At 38.4% G+C, this 17,574-nt stretch overlaps 1 protein-coding gene across 1 annotated transcript in view; it reads right to left on the reverse strand.

Annotated features, from left to right (window-relative positions):
- The window catches only part of LOC119418196 (potassium channel subfamily K member 2-like), a 41,544-nt gene that overhangs the window by 5,731 nt on the left and 18,239 nt on the right, over positions 1-17,574 (reverse strand). The window contains exons 3-6 of the mRNA XM_037685451.1: positions 11,772-11,932; positions 5,715-5,897; positions 4,553-4,557; positions 1,902-2,034 (exon numbers count right to left, since the gene is read on the reverse strand). Coding sequence (XP_037541379.1) covers positions 1,902-2,034; positions 4,553-4,557; positions 5,715-5,897; positions 11,772-11,932 — 482 coding nt within the window. The remainder of the gene's footprint in view (positions 1-1,901; positions 2,035-4,552; positions 4,558-5,714; positions 5,898-11,771; positions 11,933-17,574) is intronic.

The raw sequence follows: 17,574 nt of genomic DNA on the forward strand, positions 1-17,574 counted from the left end.
CGCATGGGATTGATTTTACCTAGGGGCCACATGCTATTTGTAATAATTACGGAGATCGTCTGTGTTGTTAATCCCGTGCAAATCGGCGATTTGTAAAGTAAAAATTTTCCCACAAATTACCTACTATATTTTGCTGAACTCGAAGGTCCAGTGATAATACTAATCCGATGCCAATAGGCATCTCTGTGATTTGGACAGAAATGGTGTGATCTGATATGTAATGAGGCATTTTTGTTTTTGTTTAAGCAAAATCATTTGGAAAAATATAGAACGAGGCTATTTTAAATGAACGCACTGCTCGCTTCGGCTTTTACGCTCTTACTTCCTTCACCGCAGATGACAGCAGGTGCGGAGACGCATGCATGATCAGCTGACCCATCCATCCATCCATTATCTTTACCCTCTTCTTCTTTTTCGGGTAGCAGGAGTTGCTGGTGCCCATGTCCAGCCATCACTGTGCGAGAGGTGGGGGACACCCTGGACAGGTCACAAGTCCATTTCAACCAGCGGGTCAGCGGACGTGTGGACGCTCATGCGTGCGGCCGGTGACAGGTTGTCCATATGAGCTTAACATGACGTTTTTTTACCTCTTAAACCGTCCGGTCGGACCTGCCTCCTCCTCAACAAGTAACACAATTTGATATTGTGCATTCTTTAGTTTTCTTTAGTGCTGATTCATAAAACCACATCAAAACCTGAGACCGACCTGGCCTGCACATTAAGCACATTATTATGGACCGGCCCGGTCGTGACAACGCAGCGCGTTAACATAATATACGGAAGATGTCCGTAAATTTCAGCTAAGTCTCAAACTTTAGTCATCCCGTGCGAATGCGCCACATAAAAAGCAGACGTTGGGGAGTAATTTATTTATTACATGTGGTCCCTAGGTAAAACGTTGGTTACGTACTGTAACTCCAGATTCTATGAATATAGGCGTAGCTCTTTAAGCGTCGGGCCTCACTGGCTCCTAAATGGTTGAAGAAAAAGCTATTTGAGAGCCGATTACCCGCTCTTAACGTAATTTATACGGGCCGGGTGGGGCCCACACAGCAGGTGGGAGTGGACTAAATTTTTCAGTGTAATGCTCTGCATAACGGGATAAAACCCACTAAGCGACAGCCTTAAAGGGCGAAGCCTATATGAAATAGAACTACTCCCGTGCGAATAGGGCTTAGTTGTTATCATCCCCATATGTAGCGTTAATGGCTGATAACATTCAAAGTGGGTAGAGAAATGACCACGTGCAAGTGATTACTTGATCTCCTGCCTTTCGTGGTGGTAGTTGGATGATAAAAATAACGGCAGAAACCAAAACTCTTCTTGTTGTCTCCGTCATTCAGTGTTTTTGTTGCATCACATCATGCCACAACAGGAAGTCAGAAAACTGCCAGTTTAAAACTCCCATGAGTCATTGCTTTGAACACAAGACAGTGACTCGTGAATATTTAATGCTTGCTTAATGATTCTTTTTACCATGTGTCAACCATCAGGGTTCATAAATATGTAATCTAGTTTTAATATTGGTTTTATTGAGACTGTTGCTCTGATATAGGCTATTATTTGCCACTATAATGAATGTTTCTGTGGTGATGAGCAATATTCTATTGTTCGTCACAACAGCAAGCTTATGAAAAGCTATAGCCAATATCATCCATCTGTTGGCTTTTGTAATGGAAGCATTGTCTGCTAGTGATTGTTTTGTAGGATATTAATGTTGAATTTCCTTTGCACCTGCTCAGTGTGAAGCTTTATGGGTTTAAAGCATCTTTAAGGAGCAAATCATTCAATTGATGCTGTAAATGACAGCTGGGCACAGCTGGGGACAGTCACACAGGATTTGACCTTTGAAATCGATTTTATTTTAAATATCCCAGCGGTTCCTCCACAACACCACCTACCTCCTCTTTGGTTTTCTTGGAGATGACTCTGAACCAGTCTCCGATCATGCTGAGAACTGCAGCAAAGTACGCCAAGCCAACCAGGATCCAGAACAACACCACAGGCTTGTAGTAATACTCCAGACTCTCTGATCTACCTGCACAACAAATACATGCCAATGTCAATTTTTTTACAGTATATAGCACACAAAAACAACAAAAGCCAAACAAAATGCTTTAAAATTTAGTCAAATTAAAATAAAAGCAATAAGAACAATAAACAAATATATCTTGTACCGCTCAGGAAGAACAAGAAGATTAATAACGAAATACAACAATAATAAAAATCAGGTATAATTGGTTCTCAAACTCTGCGTGGATCAAAAGCCAAGGAAAAAGATGAGTTTTGAGCACAGATTTAAAAGTCTCAGCAGTCTCAGTGGTCTTTAAATTATCAGGTAAAATGTTCCACAGTTTTGGGGCAGCAATCGCAAAAGCCCGATCACCTCTGGATTTCAGTTTGGATCTGGAGACATCTAAGAGGAACTGGTTGGTAGATGGGAGTTCTCTTACTGGAGTTTAGATGTTAAGAAGTTCACATAAATAAGATGGGGCCAGACCTTTAAAGACTTCAAAAACAAGCAATAAAATCTTCAAATCAATCCTGAAGTGGACAGGAAGCCAGTGGAGGGAAGCCAGGACAGGGGTTATGTGATCGTGTTTTTTAGTTGCTGTTAAAAGATGAGCTGCTGCGTTCTGGATGGTTTGTAAGTGATGCAGAGACGATTTCTCTAAACCAACATACAGAGCATTACAGTAGTCCAAACGAGCACTATTAAAAGTATGAATCACCATTTCAAGGTTGCTGAAAGGAAGACAAGACTTCACTTTGGCAATAAGTCTTAGTTGGAAGAAAGTGGATTACACAACTGCATTTATCTGTTGGTCTAATTTAAAAGTAGTATCAAAAATAACTCCCAGATTCTTGACAGCGGACTGGCTGTATGATGAGACCCTGTCTGACTTAATGGGCAGATACAACTGAATGTCATCAGTAAAGCAATGAAAGGGATGCTATGTTTTATAAAATTCGACCCCAAAGGCAACATGTGGAGATTAAAAAGCAGTGGACCTAAAATAGACCCTTGAGGGACCCAACAGAATAAAGGAGCTGCAGATGATGAACATTCCCCTAAATGAACAGAACAACTCATGTTAGTCAGGATCTAAACCAGGATAAAACTATGCCTTTGATACCAACCACCTGCTCAAGTCGAGAGTGAACAAATAACGGTGCGTCACATCATTGTTTACTGTTAAAATTAATCTTTTGAGAAGAGAAGCAAAGGAAGGCAGGATGTGTGTTTGTTTATGGTGATTCAAAGCAGTGAGCTAAGTAAAACTACCTTTTATCCAACTCTTAATGAGACTTGGTGTGTCACCTTTAGACAGTCGTGTCACTTTGTTGCTGTCTGGCCTGTAATTGGCCCGATGCTTTTGACTTAGTTCAAAGGACAGCTACTTTGTTGGAAAATATAAAAAGTAAGATTGAGGAGATGAAACAAAATTGTCACATTCAAAGCAGAATATTTAGGAAGTTTTATCTTTTCCCAGAAATCCAATTATGTGATCTCGGTGCTCTAAGCATGAAAATTCAGCAAGGTTCTCACTTTCCTGGAAAATAGTCCGATTATATGTAAAGACTTTCACTTCATGTCATTCACCACCGATCCTACTTAAAGAAAATGAAATTTATTATCTTGTCAAATCTTTTTCTCTGGAATCACAACTCGAGGATCACTAATTATAATAAGGCTTTAAAATGGGATGACATTTTGATAATCGTCTGATCTGTATAAATCTGCATTTAAAGCACAAAATATAGATTTTTATGCAAGTGAAATTGATGGTGGGGTTTCAGAGTAAACTAGCTTCGGCAGCAAATGCTTAAGTGGTATACATAGTGATCCACCACAGGAAGTGTTTAACTAACAGAAGTCGGGGCTAATTGGTTTACTGTAACTACAGGGCGGTTGGTGCAGGCGCTGTAATCTAATCTATACTCATTAGGCCTGCTCAGGGAAGTTGAATTTAGCAGCTAAGTGTTTGTGATGTTTCCCATCTGCCTCTCTTTTGTTATTTTCCAGGCAGGTCACCTCAAATTAACCACCTGCTACAAACACACACACACACACACACACACTTATATATGGCGTCTCCTATGTATCGATTCATTTTGTTTTCTAGATTCTTCTTTCTCACGTTCACCTTCTGATTAAACACCAACACCTGCTGTTAAATCTTTGTAATTTAATATCTATATGTCACTATATATTTGCAAGGATAAAAGTATTACTGAGCAAATATCTTTTTGCATTTGCATTTTACTCAATGCATCAGAGATGGAAGAAGTTTGCTTTAGAAAATGAGCTTCATTTGGTGGTAAATTTCCAGCAAGTTAAACTAGAAGTAATTTGAACTGGTTAAGGTGGTCATCTCACAGCAAGAAGATTCCACGGTCACTTCACGGCTGGGACCCTTCTGGGTGGAGTACGCAAAACAAAAACATGCATGTTCGGTTAACTGGTCTGTGTGAGTAAGAGTGAGAATAATTGTTTGTCTCATTCATCTCAATGTCTCTGTGATGGACTTGTGACCTGTCCAGGGTAGACCCCGCCTCTTGCACAGTGACTACTAAAGATAGACACCAGCCCCAGAAAAGAAAAAACACAGGTAAAGAAAGTGCAAGCCAGGATGAAGATAAACACGGTAGCAAGGAGCAGTGTTGAGCTACACATGGTGCTGTCGCTCCTAAAGCCCAAGAATAGAAGCAATAAGTAAATGTTGATTTAAAAAGCAGCTCAGTGTCTGATCCTTGTGCAGAAGTATAAGGCACAAGTTTGAGTCATTTTGCAAAAATAAAACCACATTTTTAATAAAAATATGCCAACTCTTATGAGTGACATGTCTTTGTATGTATGCATTTTTTTTAACAAGCTTCTGATTCTGCACAGCTCTGATTTGATAGCGTTGATCAGGCCTATTCAACTAAACTGCTCAGGGGGCCACAGTTACTGAAAGCCATGAGCTCAGGGGCCAGACATCCAGCTGTTAGTCAGAATTAAGTTTGTTTTATGGTTTAAAATCTAGTTTTATTTACAAAGAACTCATTGGTGGATTGAACTGAGTTCATCCGTGGGCCTGATTTGGCCCCTGGGCCGCCAGTTGAACAGCCCTGGCGTAGATGCTACTTTTTTCTCGAATCTAAAGTTCGGAAGTGGACATTTAGGAAGTTAGTGAAGCACAAAAAATCCTCTAACTTTTAAGATTTGAGTATAATTTTAAAACTGTAGATGATGTGCCGTAGTCAAGTTTTGATATTCTGATTTTTATGAATGAAACAGGTCATTCATAAAGCTATCTACAACAGGTATGATACTCATTGTTCATCACATTAATAGTTTCAGTTTAATTCAACAGCTCTCTTGTGTATGAACACCAACTTGTCAGAGGACAATCAAGTCTGTGATTTGTAAGATTTATCACGGTAAAAAAAAAAATCAGCTTAGAAAGTTCAGAACAGCAGTGAGTTTTAACGTTTGAAGTAGTGATTCATGTACATATAAAGGAAAATCATAAAAAAATAAGTTTATGAAGCAAAAGACAGCATGGTGGTCTGGTGGGAGGCTCATTACTGCTGAGCACTTCTTGAGTCAAGCTGGCTGAGGCATCACTCAGCTATAAATATTCCAGTTCTAATCGAGGTGGCAGACATGCAAATGAAAAAATAAAAAGAGATCACACACCCTCAGTTGAATTACTTTTTTCTCCGACGACAAAGTCCCCGAAGCCGATGGTGGTGAGGGTTATGACGACGAAGTAGACTGACTCGAGCGTGCTCCAGTCTTCGATGTACTTGAAGATGACAGCTGGCAGGGCCACGAAGATGAGGCACCCGAACAGGATGAAGAGCAGGGTCGAGATGACACGGATCTTCGTCTGGCTGACCTTCCACTTCTGAGGAAATAAAATATGTTCATGCATGACGCAAGCAAAAAATAATAAATAAATAAAAGAAACAATGTCTTGGTGGGAATATCAGGGTGAGGCTTCCGAGAATTCAAACACTCGGAGCTGACAGTAATTTTATTCTTCAACTCTTTCTACCAACACGTGGCATTTTCTGATATCTTAAACGTCAAACTGCAAAAGTTCAAGTGACGCAGCTTTCACTGTCAGATGGTGCGCCCACCCAAACAGGGATGACGGAAGAATCCTGTCACCTGCTGTCACAGCACTGTGTCGCACTGTTTCACGCTCAGTCAAAGCAGATATTCTAAAAGCTTCAGAATAATGGCAGTGTGTAAAACCTGCTTTAACTGTACAAATTGCAGCTTGATTTGAGCCCCCGCAGTCCTTTTCCGTCCTCGTTACTGTGCATTGAAACTTGTTCTGCATGCTACTGATGCCTGTGCAGCATTTTTTTTTTTTCTTGAGGTGACGGCTTTCAGCTGGTTCCAAAGCATCATGCCCTTTTCCTCGACAGTTATGTAAGCTCTGAGCACAGAGCCTCTGCAGGAGAATATAAGCAGCAGATCACCAAGTCTGTGATGTTTCTTTTTTTTTCTTGCACTTGGAAAAAATTTGATCTACAATGAAATGTTGTGTAAAATGGAAATAAGAACAGAATGTAATGATTTTAAACTTTCATAAACCCATATTTTATTTACAATGTAAGAAAGTAAACATGTCAAACGTTGAGACTAATTGGAACGAATGACCATTAGAAATAAGAAACAATTGCTAGTGTAATTTCCAGACTATAAACTGTTATTATTTTCACACGCTTTGAACGCAGCTCAAGCTTGAGCAGGAAGAAGATGAAGATAGTGATCAGTGACTTCCTGGTAGGCTTCTGTATTTTATTTTTTAAACCAGTCATGTTACTGGCACTGTTCAGAAAAAAAAAAACATTGACTGTACACATTTGTGTATGTTACCTGTATGTATTTAATTAAAAGTTTAAAACATATTTTGGTGTAAATATCTCATGTTACAATGTGGACACCCGCAGCTTATAGACAAGCGAGGCCTATACATGTATAAAATTATTGTTATTTTTAAATTTAGTGGGTGTCGCTTATAGTCGGGTGCGCTCAATAGTCAGGAAATTATGGTAATTGTCAACGACAAACTGGTTGATCCACTATGACAAGGTGCTATTTATAAGAAAGGCAGCTCCTGAGCCTGACAAAGTCTTTTGGAATAAAGGCGAAACGTTTCAACAAGTTTTTATTTTTTAATTTTTTGAATCCGTCCAGACGACCTGACTTAATTTTGTTAGATTTTTTTTTTTTACCTGGATTATTGAGCATGCATCAGGATAACTGCTAATAGAAGACTGTATGAAAATAGTATTTTCAAGAGGCTGAATCTCTCAAATAAAAATGTGCAGAGGTTCACTAGTCTCTGAAAAACTGTGTCCGTAGAAAGTGGAAAAAAATTAAATAATCCTTTTCAACAGAAAATTGAGAACACTTGGATTATCCTTTCATCTACAGTTCACAATGTCGTCAAAAGATTTCTAGAATTTGGAGAAATCTTTGAGATCAAAGAACAACAATAAGACCGTAGTCAGGGCTGTTTTTGTTTTGTAATATCATTGTCTTCCATTGATTTATTTCCATTTATATGTCTTCTTTTACTGTTGTCATCACTCTGTTAAAAACAGGTCTCTCTTGTAAATGAGTCCTCGAGGCTCAACGAGACTAATCTGTATAAATAAAGGTTGAATGAATAAAAAACTAGAATGCAAGTCAAGTCACAAATCACTGAACGCTGTTCACCGTGTCATCAACAAATGCAAATTAAATGCCATATGTATGTGACACCATTGATACAGAAGAAGCTGCTATCTTCTCTGGGCTAATTAAAATAGACTGATTTGGCTCATCTAAAATAATCTGAGGCAAAGTGGAAAACTGTTCTTTGGTCAGATGATTAGAAATGTTAATTTTTATTTTATTTCTTGGAAACCGCATCTGCCATGTCCTCCATATTAAAGAAAAGAGGGATCCGTGTTAGTTTGTTCCTCCTTCCTGTCCGCTCAAACCCAGCCGGTCGAAGCAGATGGCCGCTCGTCCTGAGCCTGGTTCTGCTGGAGGTTTCTTCCTGTTAAAAGGGAGTTTTTCCTTTCCACTGTTGCCTTTGTGCTTGCTCAGGATGGGAGACTGACGACGTGAAGATTCAACGCAATCTGCTGGTTTCCTTAGACAAAAAACTTTTACTAATTGGCTTTTTTTTATGTATGTGAATGTTTCTGTTCAGTGCCCTGAGATGATTTCTGATGTGACTTGGCGCTATATAAATAAAATGAATTGAATTGATTATTCAGCTTGTTATTAGCACACAGTTTAAAAGCCTGCCTCTCTGATGCTATGGGGTTGCATTAGCATCTATTGCACGAGCAGTTTACACAGATAGAAAAGCACCATAGAAAAGCATGGACAGGTTTGAAAACAGAATATGCTTCCATCAAGCAACAAATCATGACCAGACCACATTTTTGAGATGTGTTGCTGCCATAATGATTAATATGTTTCATTGTGAATAAAATATGAATTTATAAAAGTTTTGTCATGATTGCATTCTGGTTTTATGCAACATCCCAACATTATACTAACAAACAAATCAAATTAAATCTTACCAGACCAAAATGAGTTCAAAACCAAGCATTGCTGTATTCCAGGGGGACAGATGAAGCTGATGTTGCCGTTTGGCATCTTGACTACACAGCAGTACTTTTAACTATTCATCTGTTGCTTTTGTTCAAATGACTCTTTGACCTTCTTGTTCGTCCACAGGGAACAACAAACCTGTGAAGAATCAATACCAAGCAGCTGCTGAGGATCTGGGTCTAGTGAAAAAGCTTTAATACTGAAGCTGGAAGTTCTTGAGCTGAAATCAGTCACTATGCAATACAAACAAGTTAACAGTTAGTGTGTGAAGAACATTCTGTGAAATTATGATATTAGGACAAACATCATAATTAAAAAATATATATATTTTTTTCTTTTTGCCATTTAAAGGTTTCACAGCCCTTAGTTACTTAACATGAAGCAAATTTCATCTGATTCCATTTAGCACAAAAGACAACAAGAGCATCCAGCATCAACGTGTGGCACGGGGGCTGCACAGCTGCAGAAAGAAAAGCTCTGCAGAGAGTGGTGAAGGCTGCACAGAAGTCTGTTGGAGTCAGCCTCCCCACCATCACAGACATCTACACCTCCAGATGCAAGAAGAGGGCCACCTGCATCATGAAGGACCCCACTCACCCAGCACACACACTTTTTGCTCCGCTCCCCTCGGGAAGGAGGATGAGGAGCATTAAGTGTAGAACCACCAGACTGAGGAACAGCTTCTACCCTGAAGCTGCTAGAATCATAAATCTGTAACCAGGATAATCACTGTAATGCCACTTTAATTGGTAATATGTGACTTATCTCTGCTGCTGATTATCCATGCTGCTGCATTCATTCATGCCCATCTTCTCACCACAGACTTGTGTTCAGGCTGCTGATATGACATATTGTTTTACATTAGTAGTGTTTAGCGTATATCTTAGATCTTTTAGCGTATCATTTGGCATTTGTTTTAGCATTTACCTTTGTGTATATCTTAGATCTTTATTTACGGTTTCTTTTTATACTTCATATTTTGCTATTTTTGGGACCCTATACACATAGCTTCATTCCATCTCATGTACCACACAAGATGGTAATGATAATAAAGTTTACTTGAACTTGAACAACCCAAATAAAAAAAGCCTGACTCCTGTTGAAAAACAGTGCATTCAGCCTTTAATCTTTGGTCGAATGACTTCACACCAGTCACTTTTATTTATTGGCTACAGCTCCCGTCTGTAGTGGTGGCACTTAAAATGCCATAATAAGTCATAATTTCACTGTAAGAGTGAGCACCAACTGGGAGATGAAATGAAATGTGACAAATCTGCAATCAGAGGGTCAATGTTCAATCTCTGAAAATGTTGTTCACCACAGTGTTTTGGAAAGCTGAATGTGTTCCCCTCCTGCTACAACAGCATGAACGCTCAAGAGCCTTTAGACTCCCACATTTATTTTATTTTACTTTTATATAAAAAAAAAAAAAATTCATTGTAAATGAAGTGAAAAAAGTATAAAATGTCATTTTTTCTGGTTTTACAAGAAAAAGTTCAGACTTAATCTTGAAAAACCGATGGAAAATGTTGGTTAGATACAGTTTTTGTTCTTAACGATCAAATGATTGAGTTACAATGAATTGAAGATTTATTTGTAAGGATGAGCCCCTTAAATATTTGAACATATTTTAATTCCTATAAACTGCACTGACTTGTATAATCCATTTTCATTAAGGCAACTGTTGAGTAACTTGCACCAGTAGTTCAGATACTTTGCAGGGAGATTCTATGGAAAGGTTATGAACAGTGAATACCTTACCTGCTGTGGATAACTCTAACAAGCTAACGGCTAATTTGAACATGGCCAGGACCAAAGCGGATTGCTGAAGTTTTAAAACGCATTATCTAAAAAAAAATTGTAGTAGTTCATATAAATGCACTCTTTTTAAACTTCACATTAATTTCCTATTACATGGTTGGTCAGATGACCAAAAATGCTTGTTGTAGCAACTAGCAGTTGAACATGTCAAAGATTTGTGTTGTTTTTGTTGCTGTATTTGTCCTGTTTGTGTTTAGCCAAGCACTTTTTCGGTTCTTGTATTTTCATGTTCCTCAGCTCCCCGACACTGTTCTGTTGATCACACCTGCCCATTCATTTGTTAATTAGCCCAGCTGTTTGTCATTCATTTATCATTCCTCCTGATTCTTTAAACTCCCAAATCCCTGCAGTTTGCTGTCAGATCTTTGTGTAAATGTCTCCTGTTCTGTCCTGGGGGGTTTGGTGCACCTGTTTGTTGATTTAGTTTTCTTTTAGTACATAATTATAGATTTACTTGCCTGCCTGCAGCCTGGTTGTCTTCCCTCTTGGGTCCAAACCACCAAATGTTAAAGTGTTCTCAGCCCAACCTGGGGTACTCATAGCAACATTATTATATTTCTACAGAATAAATGCGCACGAAGAAAATGAAAGTCATGTAAAGGTTTCTAAAATAGTTTTAATTGACTGCTAAAATGTTTTTATTTTTAATCAGCATTTTGTTTTGCTCTAGGCACTCTGATTACCTTATAAATCCACTAAACTCTTTCACCAAACTGTTTTTACCCCTTAAAAATAGCTGAACTATCACTTTAAACACAAAAGGGAATGCATGATGTTTACTCCAATGAAAGCTGTTCTTCGTAAACAAATGCAATTTACTCAAATAGTTTTCCTTTATTGAAATAAAATGCAGTTTTGATTGCTCTTTATTCGTCTGTTGTCATGGCAACACTAAACTGTACACATCAGTGGTCAAAGTCAGAGGCAAAAAGCAAAGCTTGGGTTTGTGATCTTGAGTCTTCTGACTTTACTGTTGTCACTGCCTGAATGTGACAGATTATTGCACCCTGCTAAATGAATCAGAGTGGGATTTGCTTCCCTCTCCATCTGCTGATCATATGGTTGGTTTGGCTTCCTGGTTGAAGAGTAGGCGAGGGCAGCAGGGAATAGTGTGCACCTGAATGAATTAGTATGCACCAGCCAGCTAAATGTGGGCTTTTTGTTAGAATCAGTGTCACTGCTCAAACTGGTGATCTGGATATATTGATACAAAGTATATTCTATTTTTTATTATAGAAGACTTTAAAATCAAATTTAACTCATTTTCTTGTATAATCCCCTTTTCTGATGCTGACGGAGACAAATACAAACTCACTTATTCAGTGTTTCTCACCACAATCATCTTCTCCACTCTGGCAATGCCCTTCCCAAAAATAGTTCCCAACTGGTCCCCGACGCCAGCCAGCAAGAATCCGAACAAGGGAATCCCCAGCAGAGCGTAGATTATACAGAAGATCCGCCCGCCTTCTGTGTGGGGAGAGGTGTTTCCAAACCCTGAAAGAAAAGATGCACAGAGGATCAAACAGCAGAACATTCAGCTGTTCAGCTCTTTTTGCTGGGACGTGCTGGTCAGACTTTGGTTGTAACCTCAAGGTCTTTGCATCTCTGCTGATGTTATGTTTTTTTTTTTATTTTTCTTTTTATTGATTCCCCCCCCCCCCCCCCCCCCCAGAACACACACACACAAGGAAAAAAAATAATCATACTACAAAATCCCCTCCCACACCGGCTCAGCCACACAGACATAAATATATTAAGCAGGCATTGACGTACTTTCAACATTAACAAAATGGAGGCCAAGTGCTCCAAAATCTCTTAACAGAACATCCTGATGCATGATCAATAATCCAGACTGAAGAAGTCTTTCGGATGAAAGACGAAACGTTTCTACACTTTTTTGTTTTTGTTTTTTGAACGTCCAGAGGACCCGACTTAACTTTTTTAGACTCTTAACAGAACTTTTCAGAGTATATCTAACCTTTTTCAGATGAAAATGATACATGACTTCTCTTATACAGTGTTCATATGTCGGGGGTGTGCATCCTTCCACATGCATAAGTTAAGTCTCCTGGCTAGAATAAAGCCAAAAACAATCATATTCCTCTCATACTTGCTGAAGGATGCATCCACAGGGGCCACTCCAAACAATGAAATGAATGGTGACAGGTACACAGTTTCTCCACATTTCCCACAGAAAGTATAAAAAAAGGAATGCCAATAGGCCTGCAGCTTTGTACAAGTTCAGAGTGTGTGTAAGAGCGTAGCTGGAGTTTGTTTACAATGATTACATGCAGGGTCCAGGTTGGCTTTGATCTTGGACAGCGTGTCTTTGAACCAGTGCAGCCGGTGCACCATCTTGAATTGAATTACAGCGTGTCAGACAGAATCAGGATGAGTAAATGTTCTTAATGATCTTTCTTCAGGTTGAGCCTGATATGGATTCCTCCAAGTCTGTTTCCCATTTCAGTTTAAGAGTCCAAGCTAGTCTCATGGTGTGAATTGAGCAGTGTATAAATCTTTGCTGAGGGCCCCCCTTAATATCAGATCTGTAACGCATATTTTGAAGAACAACAAAACTTTGTGTGATGCAACACAAAAAAACTCAGGAAGTAACTCCCTCCATTATTCACTTTGTTATGAGCTCCATGAAACTGAACTTCTGACAGACAAGAAAACTGTTCCACAAAGCCAGACGGAGCTATAAATGCCATTAGACAGAGAAGAACGGGTCTGACATTTCGTTGGTGGGAAGTGAAGCCGTGTAAAGGCTCTGACTCACACTTGAAATTATAGTTTGTACCCATGACTCCCAAGCAACACTGACATGAATGAATTTTTTTGAAGGACTCTGCTAGTTTTGTCTTTAAACCCATTTTCATCCAAAACCAGGCCAACCTGTGTTAAACAAACGTCTTTAGAGATGTGCAGCTCCCACAAACCTGGCTTAAGACAACACGCACCATCACTTTTACTCGAACAGCGTGTGCATAATGAACTCCATTCCACTTTTCTTCATTAATGCATCCGCCTGGCACTAATAAAAAAGAAGCTGCAGAGTACATTTCAGACTGGACCAGAGTGACATGTGAGAGAAAATTGTCAATCAAGTCTAAATAATTATATTTTATGATTGGTTCTGCTGGAGACGAGATGTCGGATGTGTTTTTAACACCTCCCCGCTGAGCAAATGACAGACAGGAACTTTCTAATCGGAAGCTGTACTTAATTATTTATTTTTAATTCGTTGAATTAAACTAATCCATTATTATTCCTATTTTCATCTCATTTTAATTTGTATTTCTGTTTTGGTTTCAAACTAAAAGCATGTTAAAGTTTAGTAAAAAGCAAAACGGAACGAATATTGTCAAGGAACAATTTTTAGGGTGAATTTAAAATGTTTATCGCCTGCTGCCATGGACGTGTGTTGATTGTAAGAATAATATCTCAAGAACCAGTGGATGGGTTCAGAAAGTAAAGTAACTGTTGGACGCACATCTACAACTGAAGGGGCTGCCTGCATCGTGAAGTATCCCACTCACCCAGCACACACACTTTTTGCTCTGCTCCCCTCAGGCAGGAGGTTGAGGAGCATTAAGTGTAGAAACACTAGACTGAGGAACAGCTTCTACCCTGAAGCTGTTAGACTCATGCATCCCTAACCAGAAAAATCACTGTAATTCCTTTAACTGGAAATATGTGACTTTATCTGTGCTGCTGATTATCCATGCTGCTGATTTCTTACCCATAAACTGCTGTATTCATACCCATCTGCTCACAACAGACTAATGTTCAGGTTGCTGTTTAATACACTATATTATATTATTATTGTTTAGCGTGGATCTTAAATCCTTGTAAAATGTTTCTTTTTTATACGTTATATTATTGCTAATTTGGGGTGTAACTGGGATCCTGAGTACACAGTTTTGTTCCACCTCATGTACCACATGTGATACGATTGACAATAAAGTCACTTTGAACCTTGAACTGATTTGATTTTGAGGTGAATTCAAGATGGCTGCAGCAGTTAAATGACCTTAGTAAACAAAAAATAGCAATAACAGCCCATTATACAAATATAGAGCTAAACTTTGGTGTGGTAACATACACGCAGTTCTTGCAAGGCCGTTGTCTGAACCGTTAGCATGCAGGGCGGGGGATCTGCAGTCCTTCATGGAATCCATCATGGCAGGTCTTAGGCCCCCCTTGCTCCACATGTTGTTTCCTGACAGGACAGGAAGTTCTTCGGTAAGTTTCACACCTGACTACATCTCCTCCATGAATAATGAAGGAATTTTCACTTAAAAAGGCTCCAGTTCAGCTCATTTATGACACCGTTTGGTGTGTTATGTAACAATCACATGCAATAACGCAGCAGGCTTTGCTCTATTTGATAGAAAAAACACAACTGTAGTCAAGCTCAGAGTTTTCTGTTCAAACTCATGAGGGATGTCACAGAGAGAAAAACAAAAGTTTTACAAAAATATTGCTTTCGCCAGCTTATTTCAAACCGTACTAATCTGTTGTGTGAGTGTCAGGATTCAGTGTTGTTTTCCTGCTTTTGTGTTTCCATACATGTTTTGCACTCTTTCTATACTGAGGTATTTTAGCCATTCACAAATACTGTAAAATCTTTCAGCTTATTCATGAGATGGGTGCTGGGATTTTTGTAATCCTTATACTTCACAAAACATGTAACTTTACTTACAAATACTGTATGTCTCCTGTAGAAATGCATTGAAATGTCTTCAATTCCAAAAAGTGTTCTCTTTGAAATCTGCTTCAGCATCCTTGCTCTATTTTTCTCTTCCTATACAACTTTAGCTATCATTCTGCTACTTTTAGCATTTAGCTAAAGATTTGCAAATTTTAGCCACTGACTTTGCTAATTTTATTTTAGTTTGATGCTTTTCATATTTTAGCAACTTCTTTTGTTGCTACTGTTGGCTATCGTTTTGCCACATTTAGCTTGAGGTATACATTAGCAATTTAAATCATTTAGCTACTATTGTGTAAATTTTAGCTACTGCTTTGCTAACTCTAGTTTTTAACTAAAATAATGCAAATTTTAGCTTTATCTATTGTTTTGACAATTTAAATTTTTAAATACCATTTAGCACATTTAGCTTATGTTTGGTTGTGGATGACCTTCGGCTACTACCACCCCAAATTTTAGCTCAATATTTAAAATTAACAAAGTTACAGCCATTTTTGTTTCCTGAAGTCAGTTGGCAGTGGAGACCATCTTGAGTTGTGTTGACACTAAAATAAATCCATTGTAAAGTTACATGTAAGCATTATTTTTGCACTGTTAATAAACACAGCCCATTGGCTCCAGAGATATTTTACTAACAAATAATGTTTATGCTGATAGTTAATGGCAGGGACAGGATGCCATTAGTTAGTGCTCATAATGTGTTGGGGATGACTCAACTACTCCCACACAAGTTTTAGCCTAAAATCTGTAAAAGTGACAAAGTTTTAGCCATTTTTTTGCTAGCTAACATTGATTAGCTGCGGAGGTCATATATAATTCTGTCACCTCCAAAATGTAATCAGCTGTAGAAGAAAAGCTAATGATTATTTTCTAAAAGTTATATTAGAATCCGTCCATTTGTTTATTAGATGTTTTGCTAACAGACAGACACTTTAACGCAGACAAAAATATTATTTGTCTTTTGGCAACGGGGGAAAAAACCCATCTATGCATCACCTATCCCAGGGGAGTGATACCCTGTAAGACACTTCTTCAGCTCTCAGGGGAAAATAAACTTGAGCTTGAAGGAGCAGCTGATCTGACATCATGCGTTCACCTTATTTCCTGGATTACGGTTGGGATTGTCTTTTATTGTTTGGATCTAATGATGTATTACTGCAAGGACCAGTCATAATACCAGATGCTCCATAAGTATATGACCTTAACAACAAATCTGACAAGTCTGTTAAATGAATGTTCTTTTTTTAATGTACTTCTCTGGTTCAGCGCTGACATAAAATAACACTCACGCTTTAAAAATGGCTTCTCTGGATATGATTTATGAACACGACACCTCAAAGGCAACAGAACAATCAGGCAAAAATGATGATTGTCTACACCCTGAACAGCAATTATATGCTGTTTATAGTACGAACCATTAAAAATATAAAGCACGAGACAAAACCTGGGGATGAGATTTCTGCTGCTAAATCAAAGCTAACCACACCGGTCGTAGTTAATTTCAGAGCTGATTTGGCCTCTGCTCGATATTTTCAAAAAGCCTTTCTGTTCCCCATTTTCACCTGATACACTAACACTTCTAACGCTATTATGAAGTGATGCTAATGTGCTAAACAGTTTCCAGGTTTAGCTGCATCAAAAAACATCTGTGATGACTCTTTTTTTCTGTAATATTCATAATTAGTCTATGAGCAAAACGCAAAATGAACACACGTTGTTGGAAGTGTGAGTTGTTGTCAATTTTTGTAGTTTGGTGTAACTTTTGCGGACAGCGAGTGTAAGTACAGGGTGGTGGAATAGCTTAAGTTATTATTATATGGATTATTTTTACTACGATTGTGCCAAAGTTTGGGATGTTGTGTAATGTGTAAAAACAAACTCAAATAATGATTTGCAAAACTCACAATTACTTATTTTATTCACATTTGGAATGTATAGTAAATACAGCAAATGTTTAAACTAAGAAACTGTACTATTTTTAAAACAAAATAACACCATTTTGATTTGTTGGCAGCAATGATATCAATATAAACAGGATTATCTTTGCCCATGTGAGGCATCAATCTTCTTTTAACAACAGTATGTGAACATTTATGAACTGAGGAGACTAGTTGCTGGAAATTTTGGAGCAAAACATTATTCCATTGCTTAATGGAGGATTGTATCTATTTAACAGGCTGTTGAATAGATAGAGTTCATGATGCACCGGATGTTTTCAAAAGATGAAAGGCAGGTCAGTTCAGCATCCGGACCCTTTTACTACTAAGCCATGCTGTTGTAATGGATGCAGTTGTGGTTTAGCTTTGTCTTGCTCAAATATGCAAGCCTTGCCTGAAATGAATGGATGGATAGATAGATAGATAGATAGATAGATAGATAGATAGATAGATAGATAGATAGATAGATAGATAGATAGATAGAT

This window comes from Nematolebias whitei, chromosome 12, assembly GCF_014905685.2.
Source record: "Nematolebias whitei isolate Nwh7 chromosome 12, NemWhi1, whole genome shotgun sequence".
In the NCBI taxonomy this organism is placed as follows: domain Eukaryota; kingdom Metazoa; phylum Chordata; class Actinopteri; order Cyprinodontiformes; family Rivulidae; genus Nematolebias; species Nematolebias whitei.